Here is a 22,838-nt window from a genome sequence, read left to right on the forward strand (position 1 = left end):
ACATTGAGGCTGCATGGATAGAATGAAAGAATGAAAGTTACAAAGTGTATTTGTGTAAATGATTTGAAATCTTTGTTGTTGCTATCCTCATCTTTGTTTTTGGTTGGCTAATGAACATAATCTACAGAGCGCTTCTTGTTACTTATTGTAGGAAGTGCCGTGGAGAAATCTTTAGCCGTCAGCCAGGGTGGAGAGCTGTATGAAGAGTGGCTGGAACTTAGAAATGGTTGCCTCTGCTGTTCAGTAAAGTGAGGAATGTGTTTACTGTGTGCTTGTTAGTCTGTTATAAATGTTTATTGATTAGATTTCCAGCTTTGATTTTCTTGTGTAATTTCACTAAATTTATGTAATCTGCTCCATTGTATTGTCATATAGAAAATAATTTATTAGGATGTAATTTCTTAGAGTGTTTCTTGCTGTCCTATTTATTTTTCTGTCAGCCCTAATGCTTTGGCCCTTTTTTTGAGTTTCTTTTTATTGTCTTTGATGTCAGGGTTTAAACTTTTTAAAAAAATGTTTATTTATTTTCTTGAAAGAGACAGAATGTGAGCAGGGGAGGGGCAGAGAGAGAGAGGGAGACAGAGAATCCAAATCAGCCTCCAGGCTCTGAGCTGTCAGCACAGAGCCTGACGTGGGGCTCAAACTCACAAATGGTGAGATCATGACCTGAGCCAAAGTCGGACGCTTAACCGACTGAGCCATCCAGGCGCTCCAGATTTCAGGGTTTAATTAATAATCTCTAGTGTATGAAACTCACATTTCATGTATAAAAAATTATTTTTTTACTTTTAATGAGTCATTGGTCTTATTTCCAAGGATTCAACTTATAAAAACAAAAATAAATGACCATCAAAAAGGTAAAAAACCTCAAGTTCTGTTCCACCAGTTATAATTGTCTCTAAGGACGTTGTCTCTTTTTTCCACTAATATGCCATAGATCTGAGAAAAGGACCTGATAACCTAGTCACTCAAATATTTGAGTAAATTAATGTTGATTTTGTATATTCTAGTGAATTAAATTTTTCCTACATCGTTTGATGTTTGACTTTGAGTCAAATATATTAACAAAGCTAAAATCATGACAGCTTTTCTTGAATAACCAAAATGAAATCCATTAAGTCTTCTCTTGCACTGTTGATGTTCTAAGTAAAAAGGAAGACTAAAGTCTGGCACTCTAATTCAGAACAGAATTGAAAAGTATTTCATGATTGTGTCCCTTTAATTGTTATATTAAACCACTGTAATTGATAAATTTTATTGTTCTTTTGGATGTTGATTTTTTCTTTGATAGTACTATAAAAATAGCGGAATTTGACTTCGGTCAGGTTTATTAAAATTTCCTCTGGTTTTAGCTGTAATAAAATTAAAATATCCATCATGTACTTGATTTATTTTACTTATCAGTACACGTGCATCTATTTTTTCCCACCATTGGTAAATATTGACAGACATTGTCTTAGAAGTTTGGGAAATGAGTTTAATTTTTATATTCCTAAGCTATCTTTGTCTCAGGTTGCTAAGTATATTTTAAAACGTTTATAATGATCACTTTAATATTCAGGTAATCAACTATTTTTTATATTTTGGTATTCTCCAGGGACAATGGCCTTAGAGCTATTGAGAATTTGATGCAGAAGAAGGGGAAATTTGATTACATACTATTAGAGACCACTGGGTTAGCAGATCCTGGTAAGAAATGATATTATTAATAACCAGAATGTAGTTCTTAAACATTTGAAATGTATTAGAGAAGTATGTAACGTAGGTATTAGTAATAATCTTTACTCCAGACTAAAAACTTGTTGCTGTTGTTTAAAACAGGAAAAATACCGGGTTGTCATGTTTCTTTCGTAGATAAATCATGATCAGAGTACTTGGTACTTTTAACCTGATAATTGGATTTGAATTTCAGCTGATTGTTTTAAAATTATTACAGGAACAAAAGTTGTTGGAAGTATGGAAATTTAGGAAAAATAGAGACATCCTACTTATAAGTATGTATTTGATTGGTCATACGGTACAGAGAGAGATCTTATTTCTGATTATCTTCTAATCCAGCTTTCTTAGAGAATCATTTAGAGATATTTAAGAGCTTTTGGACTCTAATCCCAGCTATACTTGGTCCTTTTCAATTAATTGTTACCATTTTGTTTTTCTACCACTAAAGTTGAAATAATTTTATTTGTTAATACTGTCTTTAGGTACAGAGTTAAATTAAGCCTACTGGGCCTTTTTCCTGATGTGGAATTAATGATTATCCATGAAATTTTTATCTCTTAGTGGAATTACGTATAAACTTCTCTGTTGAAAGCTACACAGAGTTGATCTGTTTTTAACAGTAGGTGTCTGTTTCCCTCTTACCCAAATATCTTTTTAGGTAACACCTTTATTCCTAGTTTGCAGAATATTTAGTGTTTATTTTATAAGTCTGGTCATACTTTTTTTTTTTTTTTGATATGAGTTAATGGCATTGGGCCATAAAACTACAGAAAAGTACTGTTTAGGAATAGTTTATTAAAGGAGTCATGGGGTCCCTGGTTAGCTCAGTCAGTAGAGCATGTGACTCTTGATCCCAGTGTTGTGAGTTCAAGCCCATCGTTGGGCTTGGAGCTTGCTTAAAATAAAAAATAAAATTTAATCAAAAGGGATCATAATGGTTTAAAAGAAATATTGGAGTATACTGATGGTCCAAATATAATCAGTGGTTATTGTACTTAAAAATAGTACATAATAGGGGCACCTGGGTGGCTCAGTCGGTTAAGCGTCCGACTTCGGCTCAGGTCATGATCTTACGGTTCATGAGTTCAAGCCCCACATCGGGCTCTGTGCTGACAGCTCAGAGCCTGGAGCCTGTTTCAGATTCTGTGTCTCCCTCTCTCTCTCTCTGACCCTCCCCCATTCATGCTCTGTCTCTCTCTGTCTCAAAAATAAATAAACATTACAAAAAAAATTTTTTTAAATGGTACGTAATAGCACTGTCCTCGTGTTTTCAAATTAGTGTTGAGTTGGGCTGTTTCGGTCCTGTAGTAGACCATACTACATACATTTTCATACATTTCTAATAGATTTGATGGATGATAGGAGTTGGACTATTACATTGATATTAAATATCAAATTCACGTACATTTGGTAAGATTGGGAAATATATTGTATGTCTCCTTTTTGAAATAGCAACTACCAATTTCTTTCATGGTAGCTGTTTAATAGAGAAAAACTCCTGTAACTTTTCTTTGAGAATAGGTGAGTTTAGTAAAACATGGTTCACCTTTTCAGAGGGAGAAGGAAAAGTTAAATAAGGATCTCAGAGAAAGCTTTTTTACAAATTGTAGGTGTAAACAGGTTAGTATTTCTTGCTTCTAACTTTTTTTAGAATAATGATTTATCGTTTGGGTAAAAATGGAACATTCACTGTAAAAAAAAAAAATTACCCAATACCCGAGAAAATGCAAAGAAGAAAGTTAAAATAAATCCTACCGTATTTTACTACCTTGACGTTAAAGTAGGTAAATTTTATTCCAGGGATTTTTCTGTGCCAATGCCATTTGCTGAATGACAGCATCAGTCTCTGTTAGGAGCTTGAAAAATGAAGATTCTTGGGCCCCATCCCAGATCTATTGCATCAGAATCTGTAAGAGCAAGGCCCAGCAATCTATTTTAATAAGCCCCCCAAGTGATTGTTATACATTCATAAATTTGGGACACACTGCTCTGTGTGCTTCTGAAAGCTGTATAAATATACAGAGATAGTTTTATAAAAATGAGATTGCATTCTTTGTGCTATTTTTTTTTTTAATTTTTTTAAGTTTATTTATTTTTGAGAGAGAGACATCACGAGTCGGGGAGGGGCAGAGAGAGAGGAAGACAGAATCCCAAATAGTCTTCACGCTATCGACTCAGAGCCTGATATGGGGCTCGAACTCACGAAACTGTGAGATCGTGACCTGAGCCAAAACCAAGAGTCAGTCGCTTAACATACTGAGCCACTCAGACGCCTCTCTTTGGGCTGTTCTTAATATTAATTTAGTTTCACTTGGATGTAAAAGAAAAGAACTTGGAGGCAGTTCAAGATGGAAGCTTAGGAACACCCTGAACTTCCCCTCCTTCCACAGACACACCAGATCGGCAGCTACTTGTGGACTACTTCCTGCTCAGAAAGAACTGAAAGCTAGGTGAAGAATTCCCTCTACAACAAGGAATGGAAGGGCCACATTGAAATGGGGAGTAGAGGCAGAGAGGTGATCTTGTCAAAATCTTCACCCTGGTACAGTGACCCACAAGAGAGGAGGGTTTCACAGGTCTGGAGTATTTACCTGAGGAGGGATGAGTTTATGCCCCACTTTGGGTGTGTCAACCCTTGGAACCCGCATTAGAGAGACGAGGCCCCCCAAATGGATTTGGAAACAAAGGGGTTTGTGTACAGTGGACCTGGGGGGCTGTGGGGAATCTGAGATACTCCTTTGGAGGTACTTACACACAAGTACATTCATCTTGGGACTGCACCCAGTGCAAACACAGCAGTTTGAGAAGTGACTGGATTGTGTGTGAAGGAGATTGATTTGTTAATCCTGAAGTGTTTGCGGGAGGAACTAGGATCAGTTGGGACTTTCTTTGGGGACAGAGGTGTTGTGAGCACCATTTTTGCACTCTCCTTCCACTCTGCCAATTCAGTCAGGCACTGCGGACACAGCCTCCCTAAACCATGAGTGTGGCCCACCCCCAGCCATCCCCCTGCCTCACTAAAGCCTTGGGTGTATCCTGCCCCCACTGTTCTCCTCCTGCATCCCTAAAGCAGGAGTGTGCCCCACCCTCAGCACTCTGGCAGCCTTGCTAAAGTCTGCCTTTGAGTGCAGTCTATACTGGGAATGCCCCTTGATCACCTGGCCCTGGTGGCCAGACGGACTTGAGTTTCCGGGCCCCATGGGACTGTAATAGGAAGACAGTTACGGAAAGCCTACCATACCCAAGGCACTGTGTAGGTAGCAGGCTCAAACACACCACTAGTCTGCCTCTGGAAAAGGCTCATCTATTTGTCCTGGAGCTTCACCCTGAGAGGTAGGCTTCAAAGGTGCTCTCAGGGAATGTAGGCAGGTAGACACTATCTTTGATCTCTCCTCTGATCGCACCATAGCTTGCTGGCACCTCCAAAAAGCTTGTACACTTGTCTCAAGCCCTGATTTTTGCAGGTGGACTTCAGGGGACACCTCCAGATCTCTGGGCCTGGAAGGTCAACAGGGTTTATAGTTGCATACTCCAGAAGGTCCCCCTGAGGATCTGTTTTCCAATCAACCTGAAACTAGGTGCTGAGGTCACTCCCTTTGGAACACTAGTGGGTCTTGTCACACCCTCAGCAACTGGGATCTATCCAGAATAAATCAGGCTAATTTAGTAATCACAATGTTTCAGAGAGACAACCAAGAGCTAGGGCAAGGTAGAACAATAAGGTTTATCTCCTTTGGAAGGACACTCCTTCCAGACTGAGAGAGGTAGATACTTTGCTCAATACATAGAAACAAACACGGAGAGTCAAGTAAAATGAGGAGACAGGAATATTTTCCAAACAAAAGAATGAGACGAAACCTCAGACAAAAGACCTTAATGAAGTGGAGAGAAGTAACCTATCTGATAAAGAGTTCCAGATAATGGTTATAAAGATGCTTACCAGAGTCAGAGGAATGGTTGAACACAGACTTAAACAAAGAGATGGAAAATGTAAGGAAGTACCAAACACAAGTTGCAGAGCTGAAGAATACAGTAACTGCATAGCAAAATATATTAGAAGGTTCAGCATCAGAATAAATAAAGCAGAATAGATTGGTGACCTGGAAGCCAGGGCAGTGGAACTCAGCCAAACAAACAACAACAACAATGAAAAATTAACGAAGATAGCTTAAGAGCCTATGCGACAACGTGAAGTGGAATAACATTCATGTTATAGGGATCCCAAAGGAAAATAGTATGAAAGAGGCAGAAAGCTTCCCTGACCTGGGGAAGGAAACAGACATTGAGGTCCCAGAAGCACAGAGCTCCAAATAAGATGAATTCAAAGGCATCCACATCAAGAGACATTATCATTAAAATGTCAAAAATTAAAGAGAGGATCTTAAAAGTAGCATGAGAAAAACAAGTTGTTAAGTTCAAGGGAATCCCAAAATCACTATCAGCTGTGATTTTAGATGAAGCTTAGCATGCCATGGTGGCATCATATATTCAAAGTGCTGAAAGGAAAAAACTTCCAACCAAGAGTATTCTACCTGCCAAAGTTATTATTCAGAATTGAAGGAGAGGTTTCTAGACAACAAAAGTTAAAGGAGTTCACCACTAAACTGGCCTTACAGACATGATAAAGGAACTTCTTCAAGCTGAAAAGGTACTATTAACAAAACATACAAAAGTAAAAATCTTGCTGGTAAAGGCAGATATGTAGTAAAGGTGGTGGATTAACCACTTCTAAACTTACTATGAAGGCTAAAAGACAAAAGTAGTAAAATTAAATATAACAACAATACTTAAGGGACACACAGAGTAAAGAGATGTAAAATACGACATCAAAAACAAAAAACAGAGACCTTTTGTTCTGTGGACAACAGAAACAAAATGGGGAAGCAAAAATGTAGAGTTTTCACACTACGTTCAACTGTAAGTTGCTATCAACTTGAAATAGACGTGTGTATATAGGTTGTCATGTGAACCTCATGGTAACTGCAAAGCAAAAACCTATGAGAGATACTGAAAATATAATGAGAAAGGAATCTAAACATTGCACTGAAGAAAGGCATCAAACTGCAAGGGAAGACAGCAAGAGGTAAAGAGAGAGGGACTACAAAACCAGCCAGAAAATAATGAACAAAATGGTAAGAAGTACATGCGTATCAATAATTCCTTTAAATTTAAATGGATACAGTCTCCAATCCAAAGATGTACAGTAGTTGAATAGATTAAAAAAAGATTCATTTGTGTATTACTGCCTACAAGAGATTCACTTCAGATCTAATACACACAGACTGAAAGTGAAGGTTGTAGAAAAAGATACTCCATGCAAATGCAAATGAAAGCTGGTGTGGTTCTACTTATATCAGACAAAAAAGACTTGAAAACAAGTCTATAATAAAAGATAAAGGACATTACACAATGACAAAGTGTCAATCCAACAAGAGGATATAACATTTGAAAATATTTACGCACTCAACCTAGGAATCCCTAAATATATAAAGCAAATGTTACAGACTTAAAGGGGGAAATGGAAAGCAATACAGTAGTAGAAGACTTTAATACTCCATTTACATCAATGGATAAGTTATCCAGATAGAAAACCAGTAAGAAAGTACCGGCCTTAAACAACACATAAGACCAAATGGTCTTAATAGGTATACAGTTGATCCTTAAACAACATGGGTTGGAGCTCTGTGGGTCCACTTACATGCAGATGTTTTGTAGTATAATGCTATAAAATGTATTTTCTATTCCTTATGATTTTCTTAGTAATAGTTTCTCTAGTTCATTGTAAAAATACAATATATACAACATACATAATATGTGTCAGTTGGCTGTTTATATTATCAGTATGGCTTCTGGCTAACAGTAGGGTATTAGTAGTTAAGTTTTTGGAAAGTCAGAGGTTATATGTGGATTTTTGGGAGGTCAGTGCCCCAACCCCTGCATTGTTTAAGGGTAATTGTATACAAAGCATACCATCCCCAAATAGCAGAATACACATTATTCTCTGTGTATGGAACATTCTCTAGGATCATACACTAGACCACAAAACAAGTCTCAGTAAATTTAAGAAGATTGACATCATATCAAGTATAGACACTGGTCATAGTCCTTAATGACACTGGTATGAAAAAAGTCAATTACATGGAGAGAACTGGAAAAATAATAAATATGTGGAATTTAAATAACATGCAACTGTTGTAACCAGTGGGTCAATGAAAAAAATTAAAGGGGATATAAAAAAATACCTTGACACAAATGAAAATGGAAATAAAACAATCCAAAATCGTAGGCTGCAGCAAAAGCAGTTCTAAGGGACAAGTTCATAAAAAGACACCCTATCTAAGGGAACTAGAAAAAAGAAGAACAAGTGAATCTCATAGTAAAATCAAAGAATTAAGATTGAGAGCAGAAATATATGACGTCAAGACAAAAAACAAACAACAACAATAGAAAAGATCAATGAAAGTAAGAGCTGGTTCTTTGAAAAGATAAAAATCAGAAACGAAAGAGGAGAAGTTGACATATGCCACAAAAATTGAGAATTGAGAGACTACTATGATAATGAAATAGGTTAATTCCTAGTACCATACAATCTTTTGAGACCTTCTGTCTTCCATGAAGACGTAGAAAATCTGAATAGATGGATTACCAGTAAGGAGATTGAATCTGTAATCAAAAACCTCCCGCACCAGACATCTTCTTTGGTGACTTCTACCAAACATTTAAAAAACATGTAATACCTATTCTTCTCAAACTTCCAAAATATTGAAGAGGAAAGAATGCTTCCAAACTCATTTATGAGGCCAACATTACCCTGATACCAAAACCAGACAAGGACACCACAAAAAAGAGAAGAAAAGAAAAATTATATGCTGGTATCGCTGATAAACAGAGATGTAAAAATTCCCAACAAAATATTCGCAAATCAAATTCAACAATATATTAAAAGGATCATTCATCATGATCAATGGGATTTATTCCAGGAATGCAAGTATGTTTTAACATCTGCACATCATTGGTGTGATGCACCACATAACAAAATGAAGGATAATAATCATGTGATCATCTCAATAAATGCAGAAAAAACCTTTGATAAGATCGAACTTCCATTTATGATAAAAACTCTTAAAGTGAGTATAGATAGAATGTACTTCAATATAATAAAGGCCATATATGACAAACCCATACTCAATTGTATGCTCTAAAATCAGGAACAAAATAAGGATGCCCACTCATGTTAATTTTATTCAGTAAGTATGAGAAGGCCTACCCATAGCAATTACCCAAGAAAAAAAGATAAAGTCATCCACATTGGAAGGAAAGAAATAAAACTATCACTATTTGCAGATGATACTATATACAGAAAACCCTAAAGACTGCCCCCCCCCAAAAAAAAACCTGTGAGAATAAATGAACTGTCATGCCATAGTATACAAAATCAGTATACAGAAATCTGTTGCGTTGCTATACTCAAATAATGAACTGTCAGAGAAATTAAGGAAACAATCCTTGCAAAAAGCCTAACAACAATTTGCATAAAAATAAAATACCTAGGAATAAATTTAACCAAGGAGGTGAAAGACCTGTACATTGAAAACTGTAGGACGTTGATGAAAGAAGTTAAAGAAGTCACAAATAAGTGGCAAGTTATTCTGTGCTCATGTTGGGATGAATTAATACTGTTAAAATGTCCCTACTACCCCAAGCAATATACATATTCAGTGCAAACTCAGTCAAAATTCTAGTGGCATCTAGAACAAAAAATTCTTGTAAAAGGTTTTATTTTCAAGTAATCTCTACCCATTGTGGGGCTTGAACACATAACCCCAAGGTCAAGAATCACACGCCCCACAAACTGAGCCAGCCATGTGCCTCTAGAACAAGTAATTCTAAAGTTTGTATGGATTCGCAGAAGACTCTAAATAGCCAAAGCAGTCTTAAGAAAGAAGAACAAATGGGAAATGTCACAGCCCCAGACTTCAAACTGTACTACTACAAAGCTTTTGTATGAAAACAGTGTGATATGGCATAAAAACAGACACATGGATCAATGAAACCAAATAAAGAACCCAGATAAAAACCCATGCTGATATGGCCAATTAGTCTATGACAAAGGAGAAAAGAATATACAATGAAGAAAAGACAGTGTCTTCAGTAAATGGTCCTGGAGACACTGGACAGCCACATGAAAAGAATGAAACTAGACTACTGTCTTACATCATACACAAAAATTAACTCATAATGGATGAAAGACTTGAATGTAAGACCTGCAACCATAAAACTCCTAGAAGAAAAACAGGTGGTTAGCTCCTTGACATCAGACTTGGCATTGAATTTTTTGAATCTGAGTCAAAAAGCAAAGGCAACAAAAACAAAAATCAAGTAAGTGGACTACGTCAAACTAAAAGGCATTGGTGCAGCAAAGGAAACCATCAATAAAATGTAAAGGCAATTTGGATATTAACCCCTTATCACATATAGGAGTTGCAAATATTTTCTCTAAGTCAATAAATAACCGAAATGTACGAAGAGCTCAGTAGCAAAAAACCAAGCAATCTGATTGAAATGTAGGCAGAGGATCTAAATAGACATTTTTCCAAAGAAGATAAACAGATGGCCAACAGGCACATGGAAAGATCCTCAACATCGTTAATAATCAATGAAATGCAAATCAAACACTCAATGTGATACCACCTCACACCTGTTAGAATGGCTAATATCAAATCAACAAGAAATCAGTGTTGGAAAGGATGTGAAGAAAAGGGAACCCTCCTACACTGTTGGCGGGAATGCAAATTAGTGCAGCCACTATGGAGAACAGTATGGCGGTTTCTCAAAAAATTAAAAATAGAACTACCATGTAAACCAGCTGTTTGACTTCTGGCTGTTTTTCTGAGGAAAATGAAAACACTAATTTGAAAAGATACCTGTGCCCCTGTGTTCATTGTAGCATTATTTACAATAGCCAGGATATGGAAACAACCTAAGTGTCCATCAATGGATGAATGGATACAGATGATGTGAGATATATATGTCTCATATGTATGTATATATATGTCTCGTGTGTGTGTGTGTTTGTGTGTGTATGTATGTGTGTGTATGTATATATACATATAAAATGTATGATGGTCTTGTCTTTTGTAACAACATGGATGGACCTTAAGGGTATTATGCTAAGTGAAATAAATTAGATTTCATTTATATGTGGAACCTAAGAAACAAAATAAATGAACAAACAAAACCAAACTATAGACACAGGAACAGACGGATGGTTATCAGAGGGGAAAGAGTTTAGGGGGCTGAAATGAATGAAGAGAGTCAGTTATATGGTGTTGGATGGTACCTTGATTTACTGTGGTGATCACTTTGTAATGTATACACATACCGAGTTATTATGCCATACACCTGAAACTAATACAAGGTAACATACCATTTTACCTCTATTAAAAAAATATGTGTATTGTGTACGTAAACCACCTGTGTCTAGCACATATTCGATACTCCATAGATCAGCTATTAATATCATTAAGATGCATTATCTAATAAATTGCTTAATAAAAGATGGGTAGAAGCAAAATACTATATAATTGAAAAAAAGAATGTGAAAGAAAGGAATTTCTGAAGTATCAGAAAAATGTTTTTTCACTGTGAGGGATAGGAGTTAAGGGAAAAAAAGGTTAGAAAAGGCATAAACTAATGGGACAAGTTAGTTTTTAAACTACGTGTGTCATTTCAGAGTATTTCTTGATTCCCTGACCTAAAAGATTAGGAAGTTAACACTTCTACTTACTCCCATCTCCTGGCTTTGGTAGATTGTATTCTGTGCTGTGTTGTCAAGATTCCTAACATTTACATTTTGTCATACTTTATTTAGTTCTATATTGAACAGTTTTAGTCCTCATTACCAGTACTGTGGCTTCTCCATTCCTGAGTTGGAGAAATCTCTTGATTGAGTTTCATGCTCGGGTAATCTTTTCATGCTATAATATAAATGCTGTATGCCTTGAGTTCTTGCATACTTGCTTGAGAGTGCTTATCTTTTATTTTTATACTTGAAGGATTACTTGGCGAGGTATAAAAATTCCTTCTCTCAGAACTTTGCAGACACTGCTCCTTGATCTCTTGGTACTTTTGATGGGCTGGTTCTCCTTTCTTATTTCATCAGGAAGGATTTGTGAGTAACATATTTTTTTAGTTCTAATGCTGTTGTTTCCTTCAGTGTTTGAGTATGGCTACCTGATGTTTTCGTTCTTGAAAAACGACTTGGCGGGAGGTAATATCCTTAGGGAACACTTTGATTAGAGCTTTGTCCTCATTATTTTACTATATTGGGGCATTGAATGTTACTGTAGAAAAGTCTAGTTTTTGTCTGCCTCCTTGAAAGTAACTTGCTTTTTCATCTAAAATGCCTGACAGTTTTTTTCCTTTATTTTGGAAGGTCAGTAATATAATCAAGGTATATCTACATTTCATTCATTATCAGTTTTTCTTGGATTACAGTATCGTCTTTAATCCATAGGTTTATTTCTTCATTTAGGAACATTTTCCTCATCCTGAATTTTCTTTTGTTCTCCAGATCTTTTATCTTCTAATTGTTTTGTCTGTTTCTCTGCATTACTTCAATCATCTTGAATGTTCTTTTTTGTCAGTAATTCTGTTTCCACCACTGTTTGTTCTGTTCCTTGATGTTTTAAAAGAATTAATTAGTTAATGATATGTTTACTGGCTGTTTCTTTTTTCTTTTTTTTTTAATGTCCATTTATTTTTGAGAGAGAGAGAGCGTGAGTGGAGGAGGGGCAGAGAGAGAGAGGGAGACACAGAATCAGAAGCAGGCTCCAGGCTCCGAGCTGTCAGCACAGAGCCTGACGTGGGGCTCGAACCCACGAACTGTGAGATCATGACTTGAGCTGAAGGTCAATCGACTGAGCCATCCAGGCATCCCTGTATGTTTATTTCTTTAGCACTACAAACTACCTTTTCATATCCTACTTTATCTTGCCTTTAGAGCTTGTTTTTAATTGATTGTATTTAAGTTCTTTATTATGTATAAGGCTTCGAGAATTTTCTTTGGCTTCTTGGGTTATGTTTCCTTCCAGAATGGGTTCTTTGCCATTTTTATGCCTTACTCATTTCTTCAATTTTTTTTTCCTTTTCTGTTTCTTCAAAGCTGTAATATGTGTGCATTGTTTTTTCAAGGGTGTTGGTGCTTGATGTAGGAGACTCAGAGAAATTCAGTCTTACCTATGGTGTTGATGAATTATTTTTAATATCCCACCCATCTCACCTATACTTGTGTTTCTTCTGGGCCTCAGTTTGAATGCTGGGTACTGCCGGGAGCAGTGAAGGGAAGGCAGAGGAAAGGGGTGACTGAGAGCCAGATGGGCAGTAGGACATTTGGGCTCTCCTCTCATAAGTACCAAGTGTTCCCTTCTTGGATTTTTTCCAGCCACTCATGAAGATATATTCCATACCTTGTGCTGTGGGTTCGTCCTCAGCTTCAGACCTTCCAGTTCATTTTGTTCTGAGCCCTAGAAAGTGTTCCCCTCCTCCACAAACGTGGAAATGGTTAGAAACTTTTACCCTGGGTTGTTGACTTTTCCCTTAACCCTTGCTCATTTCCCTTCTTGCCACTTCGAAAGCTGTTTCTGGTAAGTATTTGGATTTTATAAACTATTTCCCCACAACCGGTTACTGGTTGAGGGTGGGGGTAGAATTAAGAATTATCACAAATCACATAGGGCTTTCTGTTTCTTATTTCAACTGTCACTCTTCAAAATTTATCGCCGGAGGTTGTATATTTGGTTGTTGCTGATATAATTTGGCTTCTTAACTTTTATGAATTAAAATTTTTGTTGTATTAGGTTTTGAATAAAGGAGATTCTATGATCTAGCACAGGGTTTCTTAGCCTTGGCGCAAATGACATTTGGGTTGGTTAGTTCTTTTTTGTAGGGGATTGTCTTGTGCATCTTGTGGAATATTTTCCTTTGTCTTTGTTTTTGTTTTTCTTCATTGTAGGGTGTTTAATAGCATCCCTGGCTTCTACCCACTAAATGCCATTCTTATTCCCCTAGTTGAGACAATTAAAAATATCTTCAGACATTATTAAATATTCCCTGGGGGGAAAAATCACCATGGGTTTGGAACCACTGATTAACTTATTCTCTCATCTTTGCTCCTCTTGCTAAACACCTGCATCTAAATTTTAAATAGAACTTTCTTGGGTAGCCCGATCATTGTCACCAGAGATGCATGTCAGATTTAGGAAAAAAGCTCTGATGCACTCTTGTAACTCAACTTAATACTACACACGTTACCTGTGTAGGACTTTCAAGCTATCTGAACAGTAATCCACGAGTTAAAAAAAAACAAAACAAAAAACAACAACAACAAAATGACTTGCGAACACTGGAATTTTACTGAGTGAAAAAAATTAAGAGTTTTTTTTATGACTTACTGTTTGGAGTAATGATACTCACGGGAGATTTACTCTCTTCTCCCTCATTAATTAAAATCATGTTGTTAGCCAAGTAAGTGAAGAAAATTCTTATTGGCAATTCAGTTGTTTCCCCGTTTAGGAGAGTGACACTCTCCAGTTCTAAGCTAAATAATTGTCATGGGAAAGTAATTTCCTTGAAAAGAACAGGCATTGATTCGCCCCTGTTACTCACAAATCCTATTTCAGTCAAATTGGAAAACTATTAAGTTTTTGGGGAAAAAATCAATAGGTATCAGGAAACCATTAGATCTTGTGGCCCTTGCTATATCTTGCATGAGTAATCACTGTAAACAGCTGACAGGTATTTCACTGTTGACACAGAGTGATGCTTGGGGGACCACGTCTCCTCAGGGTAGGTGGACAGCTTCAGACGCTGGAATGAGTTCAGTTACCCTTGTTTTTTCCCAGCACTCATTCTTTTAGACAGCCCTGTCGCTAACTGCACCTTTGATGCTTTGAAAAATCAAATACTTTCTTTACTGTCAGTTTTCTTTTTCCTGTGTTGTGGCATGCTAATCAGGCCGCGTGGTTATTTTTCCTCAGCTTCAAATTTTATATCCATATTAACTCGTGTAAGGTTTTGTTAGTAATGCCATAGAGTATGTAAGTTTACCTTCCGTTCTTTTTCTTCTACACGACTTGTAGGTTTTTCTCCGTTTTAGACAAGTGGCTTTGGAATTATCTGTGTTTTGTTTTGCTTGCCTTAAGAGAGAGATTTCATTATTTGTGAACTGTATGATTATTACATTTGAGAGAAAAAATAAAATTAAATCCTAGGTGCACATATCCATACTGTCCAAGTTATTTGTTCATATCTGTTGGTAAATTATTATGCATTGATAGAAGCTTGGTGTTGGGTTTGTATGTGAGAAGAGCTGGTCTGTTTTTCTCTTTTTCTTTTTTTTTCCCTTCCTTTCATTCATCCATTCATTCATTCTTTTGGAGGAAAAAGGAGAGGGAAAGAAATGAGTATAAATAAGAAAAAGATTCTATCATTGTAATTCCCATAAGTTTGGAAACCCATACTTAATTTGTATATGTGTTCACCTGCTAATTCTGTTTGGATAAATTAAAATAGCATGGATAGGGGGCGCCTGGGTGGCGCAGTCGGTTAAGCGTCCGACTTCAGCCAGGTCACGATCTCGCGGTCCGTGAGTTCGAGCCCCGCATCAGGCTCTGGGCTGATGGCTCGGAGCCTGGAGCCTGTTTCTGATTCTGTGTCTCCCTCTCTCTCTGCCCCTCCCCCGTTCATGCTCTGTCTCTCTCTGTCCCAAAAATAAATAAACGTTGAAAAAAAAAAAAAAAAAAATTTAAAAAAAAAAAAAAAATAAAATAGCATGGATAGAATAGTGTTCCTTGGTTTGAAGAAATATTTTTATTTGATGAATATTATATATATTTTTCAGGTGCTGTAGCCTCTATGTTTTGGGTTGATGCTGAATTAGGGGTCGACATTTATCTTGATGGTAAGTTGAAAAGCAAATATTCTTTTGTTTTTAGGTAAAATGTTACGGTTAAGATTATTTTTGTTCATATTTTTAATTCCTTGCATTGTTACTTTTTTTTTTTTTTTTGAGAAAAAGAGCATGTGCAAGCGAGGGAGGGGACAGAGGGGGACAGAGAGAGAGAGAGAGAGAGAGAGAGAGAGAGAGAGAGAGAATATCATACGCAGGCTCCACACTCAGTGCTGAGCCCAGCATGGGACTCTATCTCATGACCCTGGGATCATGATTTGAGCCAAAATCAAGAGTTGGACATTCCACGGACTGAGCCATCCAGGTGTCCCACACTGTTACTTTTAAACTCGTTTAGTTAGTTAAGTAAGACTTTGTTCATACAGATTCCAAAGGCCCAGACAGTGGTGTAACTGGATGTCAGATCTTATTACTAACTCCCAATTTAGTGCGTCCACTAAGGTTTTCCTTTTAAAATACTGTGTAGGTTTATTCGGGCGCCTGGGTGGGTAAGTCAGTTTAGCTTCTGACTCTTGGTTTCAGCTCAGGTCATGATCTCACAGTTCCTGAGATCAAGCCCCAAGTGGGGCTCTGAGCTGACAGCATGGAACCTGCTCGGTATTCTCCCTCTCCTTCTGTCTCTGTCCTTCCCTTGCTTGCCTTCTCTCTCAAAATAAACTTAAAAAGAAATACTATGTAGGTTTCTTATGTCCTATTGGTTTACATACTTAGTATGTTAGAGAGGGTTTTTTTTGTTGTTTAATTAAAATATACAGTATGAGAATCATATCTCTGCTTTCATTTTTTTCTTTAAGAATTAAGCAAGCCCTTCACCCCTTACTTCATTTACTTTTACACTTTTAGGCAGTTTTATTTGGAGGCTTCATTTAAGACATATTAGAAACTCTGGATTAAGTAACTATGTGCCCTGCCCACCCTTGACCTTTCTTTAAACGAGGTCTTCCATAGGCCAAAAAGTGAAATTTAAGACTGTCTCCAGTCATTTGGCTCTAATATATATGGCACGTAGATGGTTGGATTCTCTGGGCAGCATCAGACTCCTTCTGCTGTTCTCATTTGAAAAAATTATTTGGCATATAAATTCAGAGATTGCCAGACTAATTAACCATTTGGAAACTTAGGTTCATGTTATGGAAAACATTTGTGTGAGTCAGAATTGGTGCAGATTGCTAGGAATGAGATATCTTAAGATGTCTCAGATTCAAGGAGTTATTTAAATGTTAAGAAAAGTCTTGATTTCGATTATATGAATATACACTGGCAATAACCTTTCTTGTGTAATTTCTCACATTCCACTTTATATTATGGAATTTATCTCATCATGTTTTGAATTGTAAGTTTTTTAAAGGCCATAGAAATCTTACTTTCTTATTTGCTTATTTCATTTAAAAATTTTATTTTGTGACCTCTGATGCCTTAAAGTGGTGCTAGGCACTCAGTACATATTTGAAATGGTAGGATTGACTTACACTGAAGCATTGGCAAGAGAAAAGCCAAAACTTTATTTCATTGAGTAACATTTGCGAACTGAAACAGGTTAGTTGTGATTTTCATTCTCACGTATAAAGGTGATTAAAAGAGATAATTCCTTTGTAGGTATCATAACTGTGGTGGATTCAAAATATGGATTAAAAGTAAGTTGAAAGATTGTTGTGAGTTGCTAATAATTTGTTAAAAGCTAGGTATATGGGGATGATTATATTGTTTTCTCTACATTTTTGTTTAACATTTAAGAAAAAAGGGTTTGTTTTTTTTTTAACTATCTTGAATAATGAAATTCATGAGTCTTTTAATTATTATGGCTTTTTAAAAAACGTTTACTTATTTTTGAGAGAGAGAGTGAGTGTGAGTCGGGGAGGGGCAGAGAGAGAAGGGGACACAGAATCCTAAGCCGGCTCCAGGCTCTGAGCTGTCAGAAGAAAGCCTGTTGTGGGGCTCGAGCTCACGAACCGTGAGATTATGACTTGAGCCAAAGTCGGATGCTTAACGGAACCGCCAGCCTCCCCAGTTCTGTTTTTAAATTAAATATTCATTTTCTATTACTCTGGCTTGATGTGATAAAAGTTGAAAGTGTAATATTTTGCAATAAGGATACTACAGGGCCCAGTTTCGGTACGTAAACTTCCTCAGTGGGATTCGCCCCCAGTGTTGGCAAGTAAGAACTTCTGTCCCAAGTTCTTTGATGGAAGAAATCTAGCTTGCTAAAGCATATGAGAACTTTTTTCTCTCGGTAAACTGCTATCAGACACAAACTGGAAATAATCTGAGTTTTAAAAAACAACCGGTTTACTTTATTTTGAAGAAATCAGGGGTTTATCCATAGGTGTCGTGAAGAGAAACTCCTTTACACGGCATCTTCCCGTGAAGTTTTCCTAACTACCAAGTTCCTCACATGCATTTAAGTGGGCTTCAGTTCATAAAATGCAGCTAGTTGGATTTGTAGAACATGTTACATAAAATAAAACAGTATTTCTCAGCTTTCCAAGTGAAATACTGCTAAAGGCAAAATACAATGAAATTGTCCTTCTCCTGGTCCCAGTGTGGGAATATGGATAGCACCCGAAGTAATCATTTCTTAGAAGTTTAATGTAATATTTAAAAATTCAAGTCCATTTTGTATTCTCCACAATATATTGGACCCTATTTTGAGATGTTTGGGAGATCATTTCTTTGTAGATTTTAAGCCCAAATTGATTAATAGTCTTAAAAATCAAAGAAACATTCTGAATATTACAATTTTACTCAGAAAAATTCCATCTATTCCGAAATTAGGATTTTTCTAACAAAATGTCTATGGAGGAAGCAAAAGAAATCAAATTCTTTATTCTAAATGTTTATTCTAGTCGTGTTTGAATTCATCTTTTATGTACCTTAGTTACCAAATTTCAGATAAATTGGTATAGCAGCTTAAGATATTTTTTATTTTATTTTTGATAGACTTAAGGTGTCATACCCAGAATAAAACTCTATATATTTATGACTATAAGAATACTTTTATGTGTATATTTAGATGTGCAGAGGACTTAAAAAGAATCCATTATCAGCTGAATTGAGGCCAAATAAACAAAGCAACATTCTGAATAATGCAAACACAGTAAACGTTTAACCTCCTGCCACCTTGATAAAACCTCTTAAATTATTAAATCAATATACCTACACAAAACTGACATACTGTCAGGATAATGGAAACTTTAGATTTTCTAAGTCAGATGCCAGATAAATAACTTTTCTTTTATATAAAGAATTTGCCCACTTGTCCAATTCCTCTGGTTGCAAAGCTTGACCTCAGTAGCTGCTTGTGATTCAGAGAATTCTGAGGCAGTACAAGTAATGACACTTGGATAATGGGCAGCAATTTAAGGTGTCATGCTTCACAGAGCCAGCCCATCACAAGTAAAGCTGAGAAATGGTACCCTGTGGCCAGGCAGCCAAATTGAAACTGAAGTGGTAATTGATATCATGGGCTATCACTCTAATGGGATTGTCACCCATTGATCTGAAATATTCATTTTTTAATCATGGGCAAAGAATTGGACAACTTCAAATGACAGCTCTCTATTCTCAGGACTTGACACCGGGGCTACCAACATTGTTCTTCTCAGTTCTACAAACGTGACAGCATTTAATGCAATAGAATCAATGAATGAAGTTACACAGAAAAGGTCAAGCGAGAGGTTTCTTTTTGGCTCTTCTGTTATATTGCACTAGCTGTTGAAACAATTGAGTCAGAAAACAGTTGGGCTTGGAAAAGACTGGAAAAATAAATAGACTGACATTATGCAATAATCATTTTTTAAAAGCTGAGATAGTGTTAGATCTATAATCAATCCACTGGAAAGAGATGGCTGCCGCTGCTTTTCCTAAATGTCATGTGACATCTTTGACACCAGCTTTATTTCCACTTTGGTCAACAACAGCGTTTTCCCCCTTTCTCTCTCTTTTGGTCCAGCTTGTTTCTATTTCTGCAGAGAAGGACATTCTGTGGCCCTTATTGAAATAGTGTCTACAATGGCATTATCTCAGAGGGTTTCTTTCTGTCTTCCCATATGCTAAGTTGGAGGGCTGAATCCTAAATTTCTGGGTGTGTTAGATTAATTAGTACCCAAATCATTTTTATCTTTTTAAATATATAAGTAAAAGCCATAGTCTCTAAGCAGACATGAGGAATCCTTTGGGGTTATGTATACATACATTCAAACAGATACACACACGCACACACACACACACTATAAAATTTTTGAAAAAATCTTTTACAAATATTTTCCTTCTTTGCCTGTACAGGTAGAATAGAATATCAAAATTCCCATTTTTTAACTCTGTAAATGGAAGTCATCCGACTGAAGGGCCAGTATTGGAGAATGTCCTTTTGAATAACAGACACTGTTTTAGCGTTTTTGCAAAGTTTGACTTGGGAAGGTAGGAAGTTGCATAGGGGAAATGTTGGGCCGGTACCTTGAGAAAATAAATGTTAACGTGCATTTGTTATTTCTTCACGTTTGGGTTCACATAGGCATAGGACAGGGCTTCTATCTCTTTTTCTGTAATTATTTGTGAGGATTACATGTCTTATTCGTAACAGAGTTGTATATATTGGCCTGTATGTATTTGGGGGATTTTAATGTGTTATTATATTTGATAATTTCTTGGCTGCCAGAAGGTAGTAAAATGTTACTTAGCTTTGAGTGTAGATTTCTAATCTTTTGGAGAAGTAAGTGCATTAAAAACCCGGGTAACTTTGAGAAACCACTGTTGGTTCTGTTTAGGTATGGAAATTCGAAAACAAAATCTCGTCATTTTCCTGCCATGTCTTTTTTTATATCCCACCAGCTTACAGCCATATAGCCCCAAACTCATATGTAAATCTTCTAAAAGGTCAACACTACAATATTTTGAAAAACATTTCAAATTTTGGAAAGAACTAGACTATTCCAGGATCTTTCAGAAACAGATGCCTTTGTTAAATAGATTTTGCTGAATAGAAAGGGAATTGTGGCTGCACATTATATAATATTTCAAATAACAGCATCCACGTATCCTTGTCAGCAAATAGGAAGTGTTAACTAGAATTCATTCGACAAATAATTGTTGAGCCTGATGCTGTTTCCGGAATGGTAGCAGCCTCGTTCTCTACAGGACGTGATAACAGGATGCAGTAGCCTTAGGCCAGGAGTGATTAGCAAAAACAGTAAACTTTGTCTCTTGTCAAGGAACAGTTTTTGATACAGTATTTTAATAATAATAATAATAATAATAATAATAATAATACAATTTTGAATGTAATTTTTAGGTGGTCTTTATGAGTATACTCTTATGCGATTGTTAACATTTATGTAACATCTGTATACAAGATTGATTTCATATGACATGAAAAGCTTTCACAAGTTTTTAAAATTATGTTCAGTTTACTTCTATTGAGCATGTTTTCAATTTTTGAAAAATATCCCTATAATAGGGTATCCCGTGACAGTGACGGCAGTAAATTTAGTCTCTTCTTTTATAAAAGGAGTAGAATAGCCATTTTCTATGATTATTATGAAGGATGAGTGAGACTATGTAAAAGAAGGTAAGAATTTGTGAAGTTTGATTTCAAATACAAAGAACATTAATATAATCAAATTGCTTCCGACCTCAGTAGGCAGCTTCTTATTGTGAGAAGGAGAATCTGTTGAGGGTTAAAATAATGAAGGTAGAACATTTTGCAGAGATGAACCTTATGGCATTGATGCCTTTAGGGTTTTAAGTAGGATTATGGAAAAATGGTAACTGCTTCCAGAGTGATGAAAACTACTGGTGGGCTCCTAAGTCAAGGTCAAAATATTTTTTTTGGAGCTAGCTTGACTCTGCAGAAGTCAGCAAAAGAAATGTTTAAACTGTGGGGCCAGATCACTCAGGTGTGGGTTTCTGTAAATGAGAAACTGTCTTTAGGCTAGAACTGGGGCTGTGTCCTTCCCACAGCTTTTTTGTTTCTAGGGAATTTGAAGGGCCCAGTACTGAGCCCATATTGTGTATGATTCGGCCAGGGGTGGGTGGGGTGTGGGATTGGAATGGAGGGAAGTATATTAGATTTTAAGAAAGTGTTATTTCAGTAGTTATCTCTTTTTTTAAAAATATAAATAATAAAGACTATTTAGAACAAAAACAGTTTTATAAAAAAGAAAATGCCTAAAATTTGAACTGTAATGTTCTTTGTTTTTATTGACATGATTTAAATCTGGAGGGTTTTCCTTTGAAAAAGGAGATGTCAGGGGAACAAAATTTAAGTCCTGTCCCCTCCCAAAAGAACCCCCCTCAGGTTTACTATAGGATAACACAAATGGGGAATAAAATGCTTTCAGTTAGAAAAGTTAATTCTGCATTTGTGTATTTAGTCATAGAACTTGCTGAAGTCTGCATTAGAAGCAAGAAGGGATTCGCCAAAGTAAAATTCCTTGTGTTGACATTAGAATTTGTGTTATACCTCAGTAACTTTTTTCAAACTTTGTTTTTGTTTAGCATTTAGAAGAAGAAAAACCTGATGGCCTTATCAATGAAGCTTCTAGGTATTCGTATTTAAAGTATATATTGATTCCTGGCTGATTGAGGAGAGAAAATTATTGTGAAAACCAAAACCAGACTAAGAAATATAAAAACATAGTCAAGGCAAATTTGTTATCTTTTTTCCTATAATTGAATTATTGCTAACTATTTATAATGGTCTAATGACTAAAATTTTGTTTAAGACTTTTTTTTATTGTAGCATAAAATGAGTATTGGGCACAGCAGTTCTTTGAGAGGAGCTAGGGAAAAGGGAACATTTAAAACTGTTTTTGTTGTTCTTTTACAATTTCATGGGGATCGAAAATGATTGTGGAGAAAAGAGCTGGCTGACTTACTACGGTCTTTAATAGTAATTCATCTGAGTCACATGTTTACTGTTACAACAACAACAGAGGGACAGATATGGGAATAGTTTCAATTGGCATTTAGAACTTTTTTTTATTTAAACACCTGTATGTTCCTAATTGGGTTGTCTTTAGACTTAGAAATATTTGAATTAGTTTGCCTCCCCTAAGCATATTCTCGCTAACGGGAAAAAGACTCTGGGATAGACCATAGCTGCTAAGTGGGCTGCTGAGTTTAAGAGAGGGGCTCCCTGAGATTTGCTAGGGTG

General features: G+C 36.3%; 1 protein-coding gene across 5 annotated transcripts in view; it reads left to right on the top strand.

Moving 5' to 3' along the window:
* Window positions 1–22,838, top strand: part of CBWD1 (COBW domain containing 1) — an 81,054-nt gene that overhangs the window by 36,874 nt on the left and 21,342 nt on the right. For 2 of the 5 annotated variants that reach the window (XM_030292595.1, XM_030292593.1), the window contains exons 3-7: window positions 152–248; window positions 1,598–1,689; window positions 15,620–15,679; window positions 17,285–17,322; window positions 22,181–22,227. In XM_030292595.1, the coding sequence (XP_030148455.1) occupies window positions 152–248; window positions 1,598–1,689; window positions 15,620–15,679; window positions 17,285–17,322; window positions 22,181–22,227 (334 nt within the window). Of the gene's footprint in view, window positions 1–151; window positions 249–1,597; window positions 1,690–15,619; window positions 15,680–17,284; window positions 17,323–22,180; window positions 22,228–22,838 lie in introns of those variants that run through there. The other 3 variants (XM_030292596.1, XM_030292594.1, XM_030292597.1) reach the window with 2 other exon arrangements.

This window comes from Lynx canadensis, chromosome D4 (assembly GCF_007474595.2).
Source record: "Lynx canadensis isolate LIC74 chromosome D4, mLynCan4.pri.v2, whole genome shotgun sequence".
Classification (NCBI taxonomy): domain Eukaryota; kingdom Metazoa; phylum Chordata; class Mammalia; order Carnivora; family Felidae; genus Lynx; species Lynx canadensis.